General features: G+C 42.8%; 1 protein-coding gene and 1 non-coding gene across 2 annotated transcripts; one reads left to right on the top strand and one right to left on the bottom strand.

Moving 5' to 3' along the window:
- The first annotated feature begins 415 nt into the window (after window positions 1–415).
- Window positions 416–15,529, top strand: LOC127311287 (dnaJ homolog subfamily C GRV2). The gene is made up of 22 exons (XM_051341695.2): window positions 416–1,154; window positions 1,996–2,229; window positions 2,315–2,402; window positions 2,867–3,075; window positions 3,309–3,410; window positions 3,481–3,543; window positions 4,365–6,560; window positions 6,852–7,214; window positions 7,309–7,449; window positions 7,899–8,291; window positions 8,385–8,876; window positions 9,435–9,658; window positions 9,766–10,110; window positions 10,337–10,631; window positions 10,855–11,301; window positions 11,383–11,728; window positions 12,094–12,437; window positions 12,520–12,990; window positions 13,425–13,549; window positions 14,252–14,375; window positions 14,839–14,907; window positions 15,006–15,529. The coding sequence occupies exons 1-22, from the start codon at window positions 720–722 to the stop codon at window positions 15,225–15,227; spliced, it is 7,728 nt and encodes a 2,575-aa protein (XP_051197655.1). The 5' UTR covers window positions 416–719; the 3' UTR covers window positions 15,228–15,529.
- Window positions 15,530–15,812: 283 nt separating this feature from the next.
- TRNAG-GCC (transfer RNA glycine (anticodon GCC)) lies at window positions 15,813–15,883 on the bottom strand. Its single transcript has one exon. It is a non-coding gene; the product is annotated as a tRNA-Gly (tRNA).
- Between the last annotated feature and the right edge of the window lie 5,590 nt (window positions 15,884–21,473).

Here is a 21,473-nt window from a genome sequence, read left to right as displayed (position 1 = left end):
CGCTGGCAGAAGCTGTTCGTTCTGTGATTAGACTAGTCTTAGAAGAAATTAGCAAGCTTAGTTTGTCTTTTATTTCGTTTAATGTTGTTCATGCCCGTTGCGAGGCTAACCAAGCGGCTCATTCTTGCGCAAAATTTGTGAGTTTACAGGAACGGACACTTTCTTGGGTTGAGCCTCCGTCTTTTTCAGTTCACAGCCTAGAGGCTGATTGTGTGTTTTATGATTAATAAAGCTCGCGATTTCCCTTAAAAAAAGTTGAGGAAAGGCATGTTTATTAGTTTTATAGTATTTAAAAATAATAATTAAATTTGATGTGGACAATGGAGAGAACTTGTCAGGTGGGTCGAGTGACCTCTCGTTGCACGATCCGACGATGATTTTGTTACGGCCTTGGAAAAACGAGAAGGGAAGGTAGTACAGCTCCTCTCCAACAAAAGCACAAAATTAATGGACAAAAAGCCAAATCAATTCAACGGAAATCAATCAGACGCCAGCGAAAAGACAAGGAACTCTCAATCTCCGACCACCCTATCGGTCTCCGGCGATCGGCGCGCGGGCAGGATCGTCGGGGCGAGGGGATCTCGTCGCCCAGATCGGCCGCGCTGGGGGCGAATCACTCCCGCCACTCCCCGGCGGCGCAGGCGCAACCACCCCCCTTCTTCCAGCTCCCGCTCCCCTGGCGGAAACCTAATGCCCGCCGCCGCGGCCTCCTAGAGGACATGGACTTCGCCAGCCGCCACACCGCCTCGGCCCCGCCGCCCGCGGCCGGGGCCGACGCCTCCTCCTCCGCCGTCACCGAGGAGCCCGAGTACCTCGCCAGGTACTTCGTCGTCAAGCACTCGTGGCGCGGGAGGTACCGCCGGATCCTATGCATCGAGGCCTCGGGCGTCGTCACGCTCGACCCTGGCACGCTCGCCGTCACCAACTCGTATGATTTCGGCGCCGAATTCGACCGCGCTGCGCCCGACTCCAACGCCAATGAGTTCACGCTCAGTGTCCGCACTGACGGCAAGGGCAAGTTCAAGGCCATGCGCTTCTCCTCGCCGCTTCGCGCCGGGATCCTCACTGAGCTCCACCGCCTGCGGCCCGTGCACCCGGTTGTGGAGTTCCCCGTTCTCCACCTCCGCCGTCGCACCCAAGAGTGGGCACCCTTCGTAAGTTCTTCACGCTTGCCCCATCACGCCTTCCCTATCTTATCTCCTGCGTACTATTCAGCTGTTCTACTATTTTTTCGTAATAATAATACATGGTTGGACTCTAACATCACATATACTTTTGTGCTAATCCAACCCAGCTTTTGGGTATATACTACTAATAACTGCATTACTGAAAATTTATATCTAAAGGGATGCATCAGTTAACTAGCCAGAGAATTTGTCTATTTAGCAAAATGAGGTGGGATTGAGCAGAGTACAGTCTCTTAGATCTGCGCTGCAACCAAATAATTTGCTGTTTGCAGCTATCCTGGTAGTAAAATCCTTGCTGATAATCAGTTGTGTCAGTTTTTTTTGTTTTGTTTTTGACACGGGACTTGGTTTATAAAGCTACAAAGATAAAGGAAATCAAAACAAATGGTCTTCACATTGTGTCATATACTTCCGTCTTTTCTGTGCCAAACTTAGTTTACAAAGCTACTAACAGCAGGGGAAGTACAAAATGGGGAAGCATACTTGTATAATACTATTTATTGCGCAATTGGTTTTAATATCTCCATTTATGGACAATTAAGAAGTGAATGCCAATTTTTTTAAACTGTGCTAGAATAAATGGCTAGTCGCAAGCCTGCAATACTTGCTGAAACTAAGCATTCAAGTAGCTAATACAAATGAATGACCATCACTGCACTGCTGCATTGTTAGATGGGCAGCTGATTGTAGAGCACCTCTTCTGTCATTTACTCACACTACGCTCTTTCAGAGGAATCTACTGTTTTTGTAATCATAAGTTGTTTAACATCTAATACCTTGGTTACCGGTATTGAAAAACATTATGTAGAAAATTAAGGTCACTTCGTTGGGAATTGAGCTCCTCGAAGTACATTCTGGTAATCTGCGCTGGTGCTTGGACTTTAGAGATATGGATTCTCCTGCTATCTTGCTCCTGGGGGATAGCTACGGGAGGAGGAATGCTGAAGGTGGAGGCTTTGTACTATGCCCTCTTTATGGAAGGAAATCGAAAGCATTTATGGCTGCATCAGGCAGTACGAACACTGTGATTATATCATATTTGGTACACCCTTCTGTTTTCCTCTTCGTTAGTTGCTTCTTTGCCTGTTACAAGTTGATGTATCGTCCTAATGTTGGCTATCTTTTAGACAAAAACTGCCAAGTCATCGGTTGGGTTATCTCTCTCCGTGGACAATTCACAGTCAATGACAGCTGCTGACTTTATAGCAAGGAGAGGTAAACATTGTATCTCGATGAAGAATTTTACTTGTGCTGTCGTTTTGTCAGGGATGTTGAGTATTCCGTCCGTTCCGAATTCTAAGATGTTTTGGATGTTTCAATCTGGATACATACGGACTGAAGTGAGTGAATAGACACACTGAAATGTGTCTAGATACATACGATTTGAAAAAGCTAGAACATCTTATAATTCGGAACGGACTGATAGATTTTTAGGTGAATATGTGATGATGATAAGGCTGCACATACATTTACTTATATACAGCTTCAATGCATTATTCTCGGTCTCAGTATGAAAATTACCAAGTTGCAGACTGGTCGATAAATTCACATTTATCTCACGCACTAGTTTCAAGTGTATCTGCCATGCCATCAAACCTACTATGCAACAAAGAAATAAAACTTAAATTGATGATCTCTATGTTGCTTGTGACTATCATCTCATTTGATTTTCAATTTAGCTAATGAGGCAGTTGGAGCTGCTGAAACTCGACATGGAGAATGGTCAGTAATAAGATTACGTCCTGCTGCACATGGCACTGCTTGTATTGAGAGCTTGAGTTTGGGTATTGGACCACGGGGAGGACTTGGAGAACAGGGCGATTCTGTTTCTCGACAGCTCGTTCTTACAAACACATCACTTGTCGAAAGACGCCCTGAGAATTACGAGGTAGGCTTTCCCCCCCTCATTTTTGTATAAATCATTCACACTGATACTTTTATAGCATACACACATGGTGCAACTATCCTGCAATTGGAAATTCAACTTTCAAGAAATGGTAGTCTTGAGTACAAGGTCTAAGGGCACCTGCATCAACTGTGGATATCTTTCTGTTTCTTCTTAATGTTATAACTTTCGTATCTTAGGTCTCTTACTTGCTTGCACTGTACCTTATTTTCCAGGCTACCATTGTCCGACCTCTCTCAGCAGTAAGTGCTCTTGTACGATTTGCTGAAGAGCCACAGATGTTTGCATTTGAATTCAATGATGGTTGCCCAATTCATGTAAGTATGCAATAATGGTTCTATGCAATGCCAGGAACACGTTCTAATTGTTGTGTTGCTTCTCACTCAGGTATATGCAAGTACGTCCCGTGATAACTTAATTGCAACAGTTCTTGATGTTTTACAAACGCAGGTATCACTTCTTTGATCTTTCTCAACTTTGCACCACTTGATGTTAACATGGAGTTGATATGTTGTTTTGTGGAGGCAGAAAATGATACCGTGTCTACACTGATATATTTCAGTACTCAGTTTTGTGGTGCTTACTGCTTAGCAAGCGTGTAGTGTCTCACATGCACTTTTAGCACATAAGTCTTTTCAACAAACAATAAAGAGATATCTCCTGGTTAGAATTTAGTTTGTGGTTCCAGTCACTATCTTCAGTTGTGCCTGAACAGCTGTGTGGGGAGTACAGCTTCATATGTGTCTCCTATATATACACAATATACAGCTTAGATGTTAGTAATTACTGAAGTGCAAACACCAAAGTGCTTGCTATGCACTAGAAGTGCGATGATTTAACATCTGGATAAGTACCTTATCTGGCCCCATCATAATTTGTTCACTTAATCTCAGTACCATAGTGCAATTTTTCACATGTCCTATATTTAGTGAATAGTTGTTGATGACCTAATGTGGTATAGTGTTACATGAGATAAATCGCTCCAAGGACTGCATAATTACTTACTACATATTGAAACAATTGAACTGTCTTGTGGCTCTGTTTTGTATTATTTTGATTGATCTTTCTTGTGACCATAACATGAATTTCTTCTACAGTTCCACTCCTGTAGCATATCAATATCACACACTTAAAATGCATAGCATGATTCACGCTTCCTTTCTTATTAGTTGATGCTCGTCTTGCATGTGTTTGTCTACTATGCTCATCTTGATCTGTGTGAGGTCTTACGTTCATTTTATTTAAAATTTTAATATCCTTGTTGCTTGCAGAGGCAGTGTGCAATTCCAGTGCTGCCAAGGTTGACTATGCCTGGTCATCGTATAGATCCACCTTGTGGGGCCTCCAATCTTCAGATACCCCATCATGCCGCTGTTGATATGGAAGCTGCTAACATGTACATAAAACATTTAGCTGCAGTTGCAAAAGAGGCTGTAGCTTCATCTGACACTATTCCTGGAGCAAAAATCAGATTATGGCGTAGAATAAGGGAATTTAATGCATGCGTACCATATACTGGAGTACCCATCAACATTGAAGTGCCTGAGGTGGTCCTAATGGCTTTAATTAGTCTTCTTCCAGCCACACCACAAAACCTTCCTGCGGATGCTCCTCCTCTTCCACCACCATCACCAAAAGCAGCAGCTACAATAATGGGTTTCGTTGCATGCTTACGAAGGCTACTTACATCAAGAAGTGTGTCATCACATGTGATGGCATTTCCTGTTGCTGTTGGGAGAATAATGGGTTTGCTTAGGAATGGCTCAGAGGGAGTGGCAGCTGAGGCTGCAGGGCTTGTGGCTATGCTAATTGGTGGTGGTCCTGGTGATACATCGATGTTGATGGATACAAGGGGAGAGTCCCATGCTACTTACATGCATGCTAAGTCTGTACTCTTTGCACAACCGATCTATGTTCCAGTCCTTGTTAGCAGATTGAAGCCATTATCTGTTTCACCATTACTTTCTCTGTCTGTTGTGGAAATCCTTGAGGCTATGCTTTGTGATCCCCATGGTGAAACAACCCAGCATGCTACATTTGTTGAGTTATTACGTCAAGTTGCTGGTTTACGCCGTCGATTGTTTGCATTATTTGCACACCCTGCTGAAAGTGTAAGAGAGACCATTTCTGTTATTATGCGTACAATTGCCGAGGAAGATGCAATAGCAGCGGAGTCCATGCGCGATGCTGCCTTGAAGGATGGTGCGCTTCTCAGGCATTTGCTAAATGCTTTCTTCTTCCCTGCTGGTGAGCGGCGTGATGTTAGTCGGCAGCTTGTTGCTCTGTGGGCTGATTCTTACCAACCTGCGCTGGATTTGCTGTCAAGAATACTTCCTCCTGGACTTGTTGCTTATCTTCATACGAGGTCAGATGAAGATTCTCAGAACCAGTATGACGAAGTACCACTAAGCAGAAGGCAGAGGCGAATACTTCAGCAGAGGAGGGCTCTTGGTGGTAAGAGTACGGAAACACCAGAACAAGGAATGCCCCCAAATAGTGTGGATGATGGAGATTTCTTCAGGCACGCCAGTGTAAGTCCTTATGGAGGAGCGGATGTCCATCAGAGGCATGTCAGTCAGTACTCAACTGCCCATGCCCTCTCTCCTCCTACAAGTATTGACCCTTCTCGTGCAGTTCCACATGGTGCTGTACCTGAGGCTGTTCCTGAAAATCATCAACTTGGAATACCACAGCTGAATTCACACCCTTATTCGGTGGACTCCACTGCCAATGGTGACCTTATTGAGTCGTCACATTCAGATTTCTCAGTTCCTGCACAGGTTGTGGTGGAAAACACTCCTGTGGGATCTGGCAGGCTACTGTGTAACTGGTATGGATTTTGGAGAGCGTTCGGTCTAGATCACAATAGAGCAGATTTGATCTGGAACGAACGCACAAGACAAGAATTAAGGGAAGCATTGCAAACTGAAGTTCATAACCTTGATGTTGAAAAAGAAAGAACAGATGATATTGTCCCTGGAAGTTCAGTCAGTGAGGATGATGGTAGTAGTGACACTTTACCGCGAATTTCCTGGAATTATGCTGAATTTTTGGTTAGCTACCCTAGCTTGTCGAAAGAAGTCTGTGTGGGGCAATATTACTTGAGGTTGCTGCTTGAAAGTGGAAGCAACTACCGAGCACAGGATTTTCCACTACGTGACCCTGTTGCTTTTTTTAGAGCTCTATACCATCGTTTCTTGTGTGATGCAGATATTGGTCTCACTGTGGATGGTGCAGTTCCTGATGAACTGGGTTCATCTGATGATTGGTGTGACATGGGAAGATTAGATGGCTTTGGTGGAGGTGGAGGTTCGTCAGTAAGAGATCTTTGCTCAAGGGCAATGGCTATAGTTTATGAACAACATTACAAAGTTATTGGGCCTTTTGATGGCACAGCACATATTACAGTTCTCTTAGACAGAACCGATGATAGGGCTTTAAGGCACCGATTGCTACTTCTGTTAAAGGTTAGTTGCGCTATACTATAACTTCCGGTTTAATTTTGATTCCCCCTCTCCCCATTTTATCATCTGGTAAGATGGCATAAGAATTTAAGATATAGTAGATATGAAAACAACAATGAGCTTTGTTCACATGGATGTACTGTCAGTTATATATCAATGTCATCCATAAATCCCTTTCTACCTGTGGAACATAATTTTTACAATGTTATCGAAGCCAATCATTAATATGTTTTTGCTGATGTGACATGTCTTTGCATGCTGATAAATTTTACTTTGTTTCCCCTGTTCTTGTAGGCCTTCATGAATGATCTTTCAAATGTTGAAGCGTGTGTTCTTGTGGGAGGCTGTGTTTTGGCTGTTGATTTGTTAACTGTCGCTCATGAAGCATCTGAGCGGACAGCTATTCCTCTGCAGTCTAATCTCATTGCATCAACCGCATTTATGGAACCTTCGAAAGAGTGGATGTATATTGACAAAGATGGTACAAAAGTTGGCCCACTTGAAAAGGATGCTATTAGAAGGCTGTGGTCAAAAAAGTCAATTGATTGGACAACAAAATGTTGGGCTTCCAGTATGTCTGACTGGAAAAGATTACGTGACATCCGGGAGTTGCGTTGGGCACTTTCTGTTAGAACACCTGTTCTGACTTCTACTCAGGTATTCAGTCTGCAGCTTTGTGATCATGTGCACACGCACCCACATGTAATTTTTCTAGTGTCGTTGACTCGTGAAAAATGTTTTCTGTTAACAGATTGGGGATGCTGCATTGTCTATATTGCATAGTATGGCGTCTGCACATTCTGATCTTGATGATGCGGGTGAGATAGTTACCCCAACTCCTATGGTGAAACGTATATTGTCAAGTCCAAGATGCCTTCCTCATGTTGCCCAGGTGCTCTATAGCCTCAAGTTTGTTGTATTCCTCATCAGCAGAAACTACTTCGTAGTTATCCTGTTTATTTTTCTAGTATATCATACATGTGCATGACATGGGCTTTTATTCTGTTAAATACCACTAACATAACCCTTAGTTCACAACTAGGATACATATAGGAACATCTGATAAACAGAACTTAAGCAATAGTATGTGCTGATGAAGTAACAATCCCCTAAAAGTTCCATGAATTGTAAGTCACTGGTAAACCTGTTAGCAACTTATCACCGTTAACAATATAGCGGTTGTGTTTATGATAATCTGTTGTTGATACTAGTAAAACTCACACTTTATCCCGTGCTAAATTGTAACTTATTAGATATTCTGTTACTATGACTCATTTCTCGTGCCTTTTGGAATAATTTAATCAATCAAACACTGACCAAAAAGTGCATTTTTTTTTATAGGCCATCCTTACTGGGGAACCAAGCATTGTTGAAGTATCTGCCTCTTTGCTTAAGGCTATTGTCACAAGAAACCCCAAAGCTATGATTCGATTATATAGTACCGGTGCCTTCTACTTTGCATTGGCATACCCAGGTTCAAATCTCCTATCAATCGCACAACTTTTTTCAGCCACACATACTCATCAAGCCTTTCATGGTGGTGAAGAGGCAGCCGTATCTTCATCATTGCCTTTGGCAAAGCGTAGTGTACTAGGTGGCCTGCTCCCAGAATCATTGTTGTATGTCTTGGAACGCAGTGGCCCTTCTGCTTTTGCTGCCGCAATGGTGTCTGATTCTGACACACCAGAAATTATATGGACCCACAAGATGAGGGCAGAACATCTTATCCGTCAGGTACTTCATTGCTACTTTGAAGACTTCTTTTTTGAATTATTTGCATTATAATCTCACTTTCAAATACTGTTGCGCATTCCATTTGAGTTTCAGGTTCTGCAGCATCTGGGTGATTTTTCTCAGAAATTGGCTCAGCATTGCCATTCATTGTATGATTATGCTCCTATGCCACCTGTGACCTACCCGAATCTGAAGGATGAGATGTGGTGCCATCGTTACTACCTACGGAATCTATGTGATGATATCAGGTTTCCCAACTGGCCCATTGTTGAACACGTAGAGTTCTTACAGTCATTACTGGCAATGTGGCGTGAAGAGTTAACTCGCCGTCCAATGGATTTGTCTGAAGAAGAAGCCTGCAAGATACTGGAGATTACTCTTGATGATCTTGTAATCGGTGAGAATGGTAGTAGCAAGAAGTCGTCCGAGATAAATTTGGTCAATTTGGCAAAAAATATTGAAAACATTGATGAAGAGAAGCTTAAGCGCCAATATCGGAAGCTGGCAATAAAATACCATCCAGACAAGAACCCTGAGGGAAGAGAAAAATTTGTTGCTGTACAAAAGGCTTACGAGCGATTGCAGGTACTTCATAGTTCCTATGTCTTTTGATACCATGCCACCTTTTGGATGTTTGATTTGTTTGTTTAATTTAATGGGACGCACGCTAAATGAAAAGATGAATGCCTTAGTCATATGGAGTTAGGCATGCTATAACTGGATTATTTTTGGACTAATTTCTTGGGGAGGATAATTGCTAACAGTGTAAAATGAGTGTAGTAAATCTTATGTTATCCTTTTTAAGGAAGAATATAAGGTGTTTATTTTTCCATCAGCTTAAGTTTTGTCCTATGAAAATCTCTAAATTTTTTTATGGAAAAGCATTTCTTGAAGAATTTTGTCTAAGCCGTTCTCCATGCTTTGCCTTTTTGTTTCCTATTCTATTAAAACTGGTCCGTCCTTTTTCATTTATCGGGTAACAGTACGGGAAGATTTCTTTTGTGCGTATCACAAATTAGTGCAAGGAAAATTGGAGCATGTGCAGAAATATTGAGTATTGTTAAGATTATCCCCACATTGCTGACTATTGACATTGAGTCCTTTTGAGGATATTTACTGTGAATCTACTATCTATACATGTAGGCAAGTATGCAAGGATTGCAGGGACCACAGGTCTGGAGGCTGATACTGTTGCTTAAGGCACAGTGCATCTTGTACAAGAGATATGGACATGTCTTGGAACCATTCAAATATGCTGGCTATCCTATGTTGCTAAATGCAGTTACTGTAGACAAGGATGATAGCAATTTTCTTTCATCTGACAGGGCCCCTCTTTTGATAGCCGCTTCAGAGCTAATTTGGCTGACGTAAGCTAAAATAAACTCAGTTTAACTATTTTTTTTTCTTTTTTTTTACGGGAACTGTTTAATTTAGTGCGTATCCTTTTTCTTGTATTGTTCTCATACTCTGCCAGATGTGCATCATCATCATTAAATGGAGAAGAGCTTATACGAGACAGTGGTATCCCATTGTTGGCAACACTGCTTTCACGTTGCATGGGCATCGTTCAGCCAACAACTCCGGCACATGAACCAGCAGCAAGAATAGTCACCAACATAATGCACACATTCTCAGTGCTCAGCCAGTTTGAGTCAGGAAGACTTGAGATTCTTAAGTTTGGTGGCCTTGTTGAGGACATTGTGCACTGTACAGAACTTGAATTTGTTCCCTCGGCTGTGGATGCTGCTCTGCAGACAGCTGCTAATGTTTCAGTTTCATCTGAACTACAAAATGCTCTTCTAGCAGCTGGCTTTTTATGGTACTGCCCTGCCATCCTTTTGCTATTACTATAATAACATGATCCCCCCTTTCTCCTAATGGAAAAAAGCTACATTAACATGGAGTTAGTACTGAACAAATTCTTCTGTACATATTACATTCGATTTCTTTTGGCTAAATCAAAATGGCATATGCATTGGCAACAGAAAAGGTAGGAAAACTGCAAAGCTATGTGAGTGACACATCCAATTCAAATGTATTTGCAGGTTTGTCTTGCCCTTACTGCTTCAATACGATTCGACAGCAGAGGAGAATGAGACAAATGAATCACATGGTGTTGGGGCAAGGGTGCAGATTGCCAAAAATCTTCATGCAATACATACAGCTCAAGCTTTGTCAAAGCTTTGTGGTCTTGGTGGTGACGGAATATCAAGCCCATCTAACCTTCCTGCTTTCAATACACTAAGAGCACTTCTTACTCCCAGGCTTGCTGATATGCTGAGAAACTACCCACCCAAAGAGCTATTATCGAATCTGAATTCAAACTTGGAGTCACCAGAGGTATCAGGTTCTGTTTTCAATTGTATATTATCCTTATATGCCTGTTTTCAATTGTATTATAATTATTCCCTGCCAGAACATTTGCCAGAATTTCGTTACTGAATGTATATCTTTTGTACATATGTATCTTGTACATCAGAGATTGTTGCGCAGTAATCTACTACTGTTTAGTTGTATGTGTGGAGATGATTTTTAGCTTAAGAAAATTTCCTTCTTGTTGTAGATTATATGGAATTCTTCAACCAGAGGAGAGCTCCTCAAATTTGTAGATGAGCAGCGAACTAGTCAAGGTCCTGATGGTTCGTACGATTTGACAGAATCACAGTCTTTCACCTATCAAGCTTTGTCAAAAGAATTGAATGTTGGTGATGTCTACTTGAGGGTTTACAACAATCAGCCAGATTATGAAATAAGTGACCAGGAAGGCTTTTGCATTGCTCTGCTTAAGTTTATAGCAGGGTTAGTACAAAAGTGGAATTCCATAAATTCGGAGGAAAACATGATGCATGAACATGATTCGGTGATTGATACATCTACGGAAAATGGTGAAGCCAGTGACTCAGCCAATGAAGGAAGAGAGAATAATTTGTATGAAAAAGACAGCAAAGATGAAACTGGTGTAGACTGTGAAGTGATTATGAACCTCAGAAGTGGATTAACATCGCTTCAGGTACTCCTGTGGAACAAGTTTCTCAGTGTTTTGTGTACGCTGCACATGTTTTGACTTGTGTTTCACTCTTTCTTGCTGCAGAATCTTCTGACAAGTAATCCGGGCTTGGCTGCCGTTTTTGCTTCCAAGGAACGATTGACACCTCTCTTTGAATGCCTTGCGCTGCCTGTCCCTCCTGAAAGCAATATCCCACAAATTTGTTTAAGTGTTCTTTCTCTCTTGACAAAGCATGCTCCTTGTTTGGAGGCCATGGTTGCAGAAAGGACGAGTCTCATTTTGCTATTTCAGATACTCCACTGCAATCCTTCTTGCAGGGAGGGAGCACTTGCTGTGCTCTATTCTTTGGCAAGTAGACCAGAGTTGGCTTGGGCTGCTGCCAAGCATGGTGGTGTAGTGTACATTCTCGAACTTATCTTACCACTTCAAGGTGACGATCTCTACTTTCACATGTTTTTTTGCTATATTTAGATATTTGTATGAAGCTGGATATTGCCATTTCTGATATTAAAGTGTATTTTACATGTCTAACATTCTTCATGCTCTTGCTGTTTTGCTGGTAATAGCTGTTGTTTCACGCATAATAGTATGTTTAATTAATTGAATTTCTAATTGTAGTTGGAACTTCTTACCACTATAGTACACTGATCCACCACAAGTAAAGTTCCTTGTGTGTTTATCATAGTACCTATTTTTAACTGCTTGACGTTCGCATTGATTTTTTTATGTTTACTCCCACTAGTTTAGAGATCTAATTGTGTGCAGCATATTACTCACTTCTTTTATATCATGTAGAGGAAATCCCTATGCAGCAAAGAGCTGCAGCTGCATCCTTATTGGGCAAACTTGCTGGGCAGCCAATGCATGGTCCTAGAGTGGCCATCACACTTGCTAGATTCTTGCCTGATGGTTTGGTTTCTGCAATTAGAGATGGACCTGGTGAAGCTGTCGTTTCGTCTCTTGAACAGACGACAGAAACTCCTGAACTTGTATGGACACCTGCAATGGCAGCTTCTCTTTCTGCGCAGCTGTCTACGATGGCGGCAGACCTCTATCAAGAGCAGATGAAAGGACGCCTTGTTGATTGGGATGTGCCGGAACAAGCATCTGGACAACATGTAATGAAGGATGAACCACAGGTAGTGCTTCTTCTTTAATTATCCTGATATCTGCATTTAACATTGGCTTTGTTAATGTGTTATCATGCTGTGCAAATTTCAGGTTGGTGGAATTTATGTGAGACTCTTCCTAAAGGATCCCAAGTTTCCACTGAGAAACCCTAAAAGATTCCTTGAAGGGCTGCTAGATCAGTATGTTTCCTCAGTTGCTGCTACCCACTATGAAGCAAATGCTGTTGATCCAGAACTTCCTTTGCTGCTTTCTGCTGCACTTGTTTCCTTGTTGCGTGTTCACCCGGCACTTGCAGACCATGTTGGTTACCTAGGCTATGTTCCAAAGCTGGTTGCAGCTATGGCTTATGAGGGAAGAAGGGACACTATGGCATCTGGGCAGGACACAAGTAGATCGCAAGCAGAACCTATTGAGCATGAAAACTCTGATAATGCTCCTGAGACCACAGTGCAGACTCCACAAGAGCGGGTTCGCCTTAGTTGTTTGCGAGTACTGCATCAGTTGGCGTCTAGCACAACTTGTGCTGAAGCTATGGCAGCAACGAGTGCAGGAACTCCTCAGGTATAGAATTATAACCTTATTTGTATTTGTTATAACTATTTTAGGGATATATATTGCATATTGAACTTTTTCGAGCATCTTTGCTGATGCATCAACATGCCCACTGATTTGATTTGATCTAAAGAATTTTTGTGACAAAGCTTGATAATACTAAATTCATTGTGAACCTTGGCATTTAAATAAATTATGCCTGTGCAATCCTTTTCTTGCATGTTACAATTTTTCAGTAGCTATGGTATCTTGAAACAACAATAATAATTTACTACTTAAATTTGAAGCATGTTTGCCTTTATAGCATGGGAAGTATATTATTTTGCAGAACTTAATGGAGAGAAACCAAAAGAGCAAGTCCAATATGATTGACAGTATCACATATTTTCATGAATTTCATCTAAAGGCTCATCATGATGTTCTATTTGTTAACTGCCTTGCAGGTTGTTGCACTGCTTATGAAAGCAATTGGATGGCAAGGTGGAAGTATACTGGCGTTAGAGACACTAAAGCGTGTCGTTGGCGCTGGTAATCGCGCCAGAGATGCGCTTGTTGCACAGGGGTTAAAGTAAGCTGCTCCAACTTCCTACATAACTATCTATCTGTCTTTAAATCTAAAATAGAATATATCATTTTCCAAATATCTCAGCTGATTTTGTAAAGTTTGAAGTAGCCTTCAAAAACACTTTTCAATGCCTTTGGTGCTCTACATTATTTAAACAACAGGCTTGCATAAACATGCAACGCTAAATGATGGATATAGTAATTTCCAAAACATTTGCGTGTAGTGATTTATGTTGAAAAACTTTGTAATCAGAACTTGTTGATTATAACTATTTTCTCTAACTGGAAAATTAGGTACTTTGCAGCATCTGCCTTTACCCCATTCTTCTGACATGAAAGAATTACAACATATGAATTTCTATTTTGTTCTCCTGATTAAACATGGAAAAACACCTTTTGTCTAGATATTAAACCATCATTATTGAGATGTTTTTAATGACAAGAAATCCTAACCAGGAGCTACCACTACCGTCACCTATTTGCTTCATCTTGTTTTTTCTCAAACACGCAAAAGCTTTGTGTACCATTGCATTGAAAGTGTTTAGTACATCATGATCATAGGCAAACCGTGTTACCCCCAATAAACAGGGAACCACTCTCCGCAGTGGAGAACTGCTGTTTTCAGTGAACCGAGTTCTGTTTGAAGTCATGTTCAACTGTTACAATAACTAATTTTTGGTATGTATTTTACTTTGAATCTTAACAGGGTTGGTCTTGTTGATGTGCTCCTTGGCATTCTCGACTGGCGAGCTGGTGGAAGGCAGGGACTCTGTAACCAAATGAAGTGGAATGAATCAGAGGCTTCAATTGGTCGTGTATTAGCAGTGGAGGTAAGCATCATCTTCTCGATAGCATTTTAGGTAAATCTTGCTATTGCATTGAGCAGTTACGTGCAATCAAGGTTTGGTCATATACAGTCTCTAGGCAGCTGTTGCACACAATAAGGAGCTATATGATAGATGATGTCTATGCTTGCTTTGGGTACTGGGTTGCTTGAGTTTAGGGATGCCCTGAATTATTTGAACCTGAAAATTGGACAAACTTCAGTTCCTGTCATTGAGTCTTCAGAGCATTAATCTTATTACTCTTTGACTCTTGAGTAGCTAAAACACTATATATAAGATATTTGATTCAGAAGAACCTGAAAGCTACTAATATATTTCCTTGTGAAAAATGTTGGACCCTGTACAATAGGCTAAATACTGTAAGAGGGTGCATTTTGGTATTTATCTATTTTAAATTTATGCATGCTTGATATATTTGACGTACTCATCTTCTGTTTCATCTAATCAGGTACTTCATGCTTTTGCAACGGAAGGAGCACATTGTTCTAAAGTTCGAGAAATCCTTAATGCTTCTGACGTGAGTCCACAAAACTCTGCGGTTCATATAATTAGATCATGAAAATTTGCGCAGGTAGATTTTTGATGGACCAACTCACTAAGATTTCTTATTCGCAGGTATGGAGCGCTTACAAAGACCAGAAGCATGATCTGTTCCTTCCATCCAATGCACAGACTTCCGCTGCTGGAGTTGCAGGCCTCATTGAGAGCTCATCTTCAAGGCTCACCTATGCCCTCACGGCGGCGCCATCGCCTCAACCTGCCCTGGTCCGTCTACCGTCCTCGTCTCCTTCTCCTCCGTCAGGTCCTGTAAATCATGTCAACCGGCGACATTCTTAGCGCACAAGTCGAAAAACACGTTAGTCCCAGGTCCTTGACGACGGTGTGAACATTTTGGGGTTGGTAGCGCTTCAGGGCGACTACAGGTGGCTGCAAGTACATAGCATGTACAGTTTTTCAATTACACAGGGGTTGGGTGTTGTGTGCGTTTCTTGTACATGTAAAAAGCATATGCTTTTCTTTTGTAACTTACATCTGTCCATAGAAAATACCCGAGATAGAAATGATTTTCGGGTTCATGGCTGCATGACATGCCAATACCTTGCCCTTTTTACGCGAGAGGAATGAGTTTCTTGGTGTTCCTTTTTTGCCTCTATTAATGTCGAGCTTCCCCTCTGGGCAATAAATTTATGGGCCGGTTTATCCCTGAGTTAGTATATTTTATACCCCGAGTCTGCATTTCTAAGCTTGCTAGATAGACATTCAACATTTCTCCTCGACCTCAGTTCATACATGAGACAAAAAATACAATAAATTTCTTTGACCGCACATGTGTTCAAAGACTATAGTGGCAGGTTTTAGGAGGCTGAAATGTGAGTAAATTTCGTACTATTATTAATAAGAATAAAAAAACTTTAGAAAGTGTGCACCAGCCGGGAATCGAACCCGGGTCTGTACCGTGGCAGGGTACTATTCTACCACTAGACCACTGGTGCTTTGTGTCCACATCTCGAGCTTGGCTCCCATAGAGCACCATTAGTTTATAAGCGCAAACCTCTCTTCCTCTCATTAGAGAGGACCTACGGACAAAGAACTTCAAACATGATTTGTTTCGAACTCCTTGCTATCTTAGTATAAAATGGGTATCCCAGAACTATGATGAAGACCCAAAGTTTCTGAAACTTGTAGCATGTAAATTTCTTCCCAAAACGTGAACAGAATAGTAAGTCCAAAAGGTCAAAAACTGTGAGCTCCGTCTACAATTCCAGCTCGATGGAAAACAAATAGCTACAGTACAATTAAGTTAGGCGAGTATCGACATCGATCAGGTGCCTGCATGTGGAGGGCCAGTGCCAAACAGTAGGCCTGCCCTCTTGTCGCCAGCGATGGCTGCCTGCCTGGCTGGTTCGTTAAGCCAGACGAGCGATAAGCCTAGAAGATGAAGAAAAGCCGGACGCTACTCGTGCCTCGTCGGATTTTTGCTTAAAAAAAAAACGCATCTCGCTTTACGTCCCCACAGTTTCCGTCTCCTTTCCATTTTTTGTTTTTGCCGAGAGAGAGCAGCTATAGCTTTACGTGCTGCTTTGCCTCGCCTCTCCTTCCTTGCTAATCCTTCTTTTCTACCGGCGTTGCCGATGTTCGTGCGTGTGATGTGGAGGTCTACCCACCCAAATCACGTGTTCACACACCTCCATTTCTCTTCCTCCACGACCTTCTCATGGCCATGTTTTACAGCCTCGTGATTTTTCCCGAGTTTATGCAGAAAATGACACTCATCTTTTTTTTTACCTCAACTGTCTCAAGCAAGAGACCACAAATGACCATTCTTGCACCAGGTGAAAATACAAGCTTACATTGGTTGAGGCAGTGGATGTAACACCTGTCTATTCAAGTCCTCATTGACGCAAATTTAGATTCTTATTTATACTTGAGGATCAGACATGGTGCTTAACAAAGATTTTTTTTTTTTTAAAAATCCTCAAGCTCATGCTTAAATGGATGTATGCATCTTAGTTGGTGCAAAGGCCGGGATGTGTGGCGCGGCGATCCACGGCCGTTGTATGGGTCTTAGCAGCAGCGTTTGCTCAGGCCTCCTTGCGGTATTGACGCGGATGGTGGCGACCAGGCTAGCTCGGCCAACTAGCAGCGACAGGCGGTGTGGTACAAGCGGGCCTAATCTAGGCCTAGATGGGCTTGGACGGGCTATGGCCTACATAGCACCCGCTGCATCTCGCCGTCTCCTACGATGACGCCACCAGAAGGTGCTCCTAGGCAAGGCCTGTATCATGAGGATGCGTGGAGCATGGTGGTGGCTTCCTCTTCGATGGAGGTGGCCGACCGGCTGGTTGTGGCTGATCTCATGATCCCACATCTAGTCATGTCGACGAGTTGGGGAGGCGCGGCTGCCGGTGAAAACCGAGCACCAACGCCGGTCATGACGGACAATGGCGGCGTATACACGTTGTTACCTTGTTGAGGGCATCGCCGTTTTAGCCAACGTTTTCTCACTCACGCTGATCTTAGGAAACCCTATATCTGGTCATCCCGGATGGATCAGACGATGGCAGTGCTTTCGGCGTCGTTCTCGCTCATAGGGGCATTATTTTTGGAGCAGTTGCTTGTTAGTGGAGGCAAGAGGTGGAGCCGCGTGAAGATCCTCGTCAACGACAACGATTCTCGACAGGCTAGGGGCGGAGCTGGAGAGAATGTGTCCCTGATGCACGCCTATGCTTGGAGCCTTTGCTACTTGTATTTCTGCCTCCCTGATGCACATTTTTCTTCCAAACCTGATGCATTGCCTCTCAATTAGCTTACAAGTAGTAGTAATTTTTTTTTATGAAAGTGCATGGAGCCCCCATGTGTGGTTTTGGTAATTAATGACAATCCCTATGGACTAATGTTTGCATTGAGTTATATTTGTAGGAGTTGTTCATAGGCAATGCTTGAACCATATGTTGGCTTCAAGATTGCAATAAGAAGCAATTGAAGAAGATCAAGTGTCAAGTATGTCTTGAAGATGAAGATGAAGTGAGCTCTCAAGGTTAACTTCAAGACATCAACGAAATGAAGTGCAAGTTCAAGATGAGCCAACTTGAAGAGATCATAAGCTTGAAGCTTGCCATGAAGAAATGAAGTGCAAGTTCAAGATGAGCCATCTCGAAGAGATCCTTTGCTTGACTCTTGCCATCCATATGGTGATCATGGATATGTGAATATGCGTTGAAGAAGAAGCCCTCCCATGGTGGATTATGGGGGAGCAATCCATATGGTGATCATGGATATGTGAAGATGCGCCGAAGAAGAAGCTCTCCCATGGTGGATTATGGGCGAGCAATCCACAAGACTTCTTCAAGCAAGCACAATCAAGAAAGGCGGTCCATCTTGTTGAGGTCAAGATCGTCATCATCGAGCTCAAGTGGAATGTGCAAGTATAAGGTTTGCTCTTGATAGGGTTTCTTTCTCACCGGTCTCATAGTGTAGTTGGAGACCAGTTGATAGTTTAGTTGCCGTACTATCAAGAGGGCTCTCGAGTGAGTAACTCGATCGTATTGTTCGGAGAGAGCTCAAACCTTTGAATCCTTGCATCATCTTTCTTGGTTGTTATTTGGATCTTATCCATGTGATGACAAGCTCTAGTTCATCGAAAACGGATTTTGCATAGATCACTTGTTGCGTTTTCGAGTTTGGTGATTTTCTCGATTTTTGAGTTTGGTGATTTTCTCGGTTTCTCATGTTTTGGGTATGCTCTTGTCGTCCTCTTTCCAACAAAATTGGTTTCACTCTATTCGGAGCTACCAATCTTAAGTTTTGGATTTTACAAGGTAGCAGGTCTATATCACCAGGCCGGATTTTCCGGGCCGGATATTTGCAAACTATCCGGCCCCTGAAAATCGGCTAAGGACTTTTGGCAAAGTGGCTCAGTGATACCCTGGATAGGGGCCGGATTTTTTGCCGGACTTTTGCCCGGATTTTCCCAGGGCCGGATATTTCAGGGGGGGGGGGGCGGATTATCCGGCCCTAACTTACACCAGATAATCCGGCCCTCGTTTTGTCCCAACGGCTCGATTTTCTTGGGGGGTATAAATACCCCCATCTTCCTCCTTGGGATGGTGCTTCTTCTACTCTCTCTCTCCTCCATTGTTGAACTAGAGAAGCTTGTTCTATCTCTCAATCCCTCCATGATTCTTGCCCCCATTTGAGGGAAAAGAGAGAGGAGATCAAGATCTACATCTTGACCAATCAAATCCCTCTCTTTGTGAGTGGAATCAACTAGATCTAGATCTTGGAGAAATTTGGTGTTCCTCCTCTTATTTGTTCTTCCTCTCTTATTCTCCCAATAGCTTTTGTAGCTTTGTTGGAATTTGAGAGAGAAGGACTTGAGCGTCTTTGTGGTGTTCTTGCCATTGCATTTTGTGCATAGGTTTGAGTTCTCCACGGTGATTCGTGGTGGTGAAAGCAAGAAGATTGTTACTCTTGGGTTCTTGGAATCCTAGACGGATTCTAGGCCTTTGTGGCGACTTGTTGGGAGCCTCCAATTAAGTTGTGGATGTGTGCCCCAATCTTTGTGTAAGGCCCGGTTTCCGCCTCGAAGAAAATCCCTTAGTGGAACCGTGACCTAGGCCTTTGTGGCGAGGGTCACCGGAGAATAAGGTGAGGCGCCTTCGTGGCGTTCGGTGTGTGGTGTGAGTACCGCATCTTGGGGTGAGGCCTTTGTGGCGTTGGTGTGCATCGAGCAACCACACCTTAAGGTGAGCCTCTTGTGGCGTTCGGGAGCACTAAGTCACTGCACCTCTCCAACGGAGATTAGCACTCGCAAGAGTGTGAACTTCGGGATAAATCTTCGTCTCCCGCGTGCCTCAGTTATCTCTATACCCGAGCTCTTTACTTATGCACTTTACCTTGTGATATCCATCGTGCTTGAAGTTGTATATCTTGCTATCACATAGTTGCTTGTATTGCTTAGCATAAGTTGTTGGTGCATATAGGTGAACCATAGTATATAGGCTTTGGGCTTGACAAAGTAAACGCTAGTTTTATTCCGCATTTGTTAAGCCCATCACGTAAAAGTTTAAATCGCCTATTCACCCCCTCTCTAGGCGACATCCGTGTCCTTTCAGTTTACCCTGATGCATGTGCATCAGGGTCAGTCTAAGCAGATCCACCCCTGTCGACAGCGTGGTGCAACGGTGCCTTGGTGAAAAACGTGACATGATGGACTCGCGCAACGCGGCCCGTCAGACGCTGTGGTGGTGTCGATGGGAGGCCTGACAAGGTCAATGCCTTGATCTCTGTGAAGGAGATATGCCCTAGAGGCAATAATAAAGTGGTTATTATTTATATCTTTATGTTTATGATAAATGTTTATATATCATGCTATAATTGTATTAACCGAAACATTAGTACATGTGTGATATGTAGACAAACAAGAAGTCCCTAGTATGCCTCTTAAAACTAGCTTGTTGATTAATGGATGATTAGTTTCATAATCATGAACATTGGATGTTATTAATAACAAGGTTATATCATTATATGAATGATGTAATGGACACACCCAATTAAGCGTAGCATAAGATCTCGTCATTAAGTTATTTTCTATAAGCTTTCGATACATAGTTACCTAGTCCTTATGACCATGAGATCATGTAAATCACTTATACCGGAAAGGTACTTTGATTACACCAAACACCACTGCGTAAATGGGTGGCTATAAAGGTGGGATTAAGTATCCGGAAAGTATGAGTTGAGGCATATGGATCAACAGTGGGATTTTTCCATCCCGATGACGGATAGATATACTCTGGGCCCTCTCGGTGGAATGTCGTCTAATGTCTTGCAAGCATATGAATGAGTTCATAAGAGACCACATACCACGGTACGAGTAAAGAGTACTTGTCAGGAGACGAGGTTGAACAAGGTATAGAGTGATACCGAAGATCAAACCTCGGATAAGTAAAATATCGCGTGACAAAGGGAATTGGTATTGTATGTGAATGGTTCATTCGATCACTAAAAGTCATCGTTGAATATGTGGGAGCCATTATGGATCTCCAGATCCCGTTATTGGTTATTGGTCGGAGTGAGTACTCAACCATGTCCGCATAGTTCACGAACCGTAGGGTGACACACTTAAAGTTGGATGTTGAAATGGTAGTACTTGAATATGGAATGGAGTTCGAATATTTGTTCGGAGTCCCGGATGAGATCCCGGACATCACGAGGAGTTCCGGAATGGTCCGGAGAATAAGATTCATATATAGGATGTCATTTTATGTGAATTAAAATGTCGCGGAAGGTTCTATGGAAGGTTCTAGAAAAGTCCGGAAGAAACCACCAAGGAAGGTGGAGTCCACATGGGACTCCACCTCCATGGCCGGCCAACCCTAGTGGGGGAGGAGTCCCAAGTGGACTCCCCCTTAGGGGGCCGGCCACCCCCCATATGGGAGGTGGAACTCCCACCTCTAGTGGGAGTCCTAGCTTGGCTAGGTTTCCCTCCATATGGAAGGTTTTTGGTTCGGGTCTTATTCGAAGACTTGGAGACCAACTCTTGGGGATCCACCTATATAATGAGGGGCCATGGGAGGGGTC

Source organism: Lolium perenne, chromosome 1 (assembly GCF_019359855.2).
Source record: "Lolium perenne isolate Kyuss_39 chromosome 1, Kyuss_2.0, whole genome shotgun sequence".
NCBI classification, from domain to species: Eukaryota; Viridiplantae; Streptophyta; class Magnoliopsida; order Poales; family Poaceae; genus Lolium; species Lolium perenne.
This window is presented reverse-complemented; position numbering and strand designations above follow the sequence as displayed.

Bases quoted from the DNA above. Each gene is read 5' to 3' on its own strand.
- LOC127311287 (XM_051341695.2), top strand. From the start codon at position 720: ATGGACTTCGCCAGCCGCCACACCGCCTCGGCCCCGCCGCCCGCGGCC. The intron at 2,230-2,314 runs GTACACCCTTCT...GCTATCTTTTAG, and splicing joins CTGTGATTATATCATATTTG to ACAAAAACTGCCAAGTCATC. The intron at 8,292-8,384 runs GTACTTCATTGC...TTTGAGTTTCAG, and splicing joins CAGAACATCTTATCCGTCAG to GTTCTGCAGCATCTGGGTGA.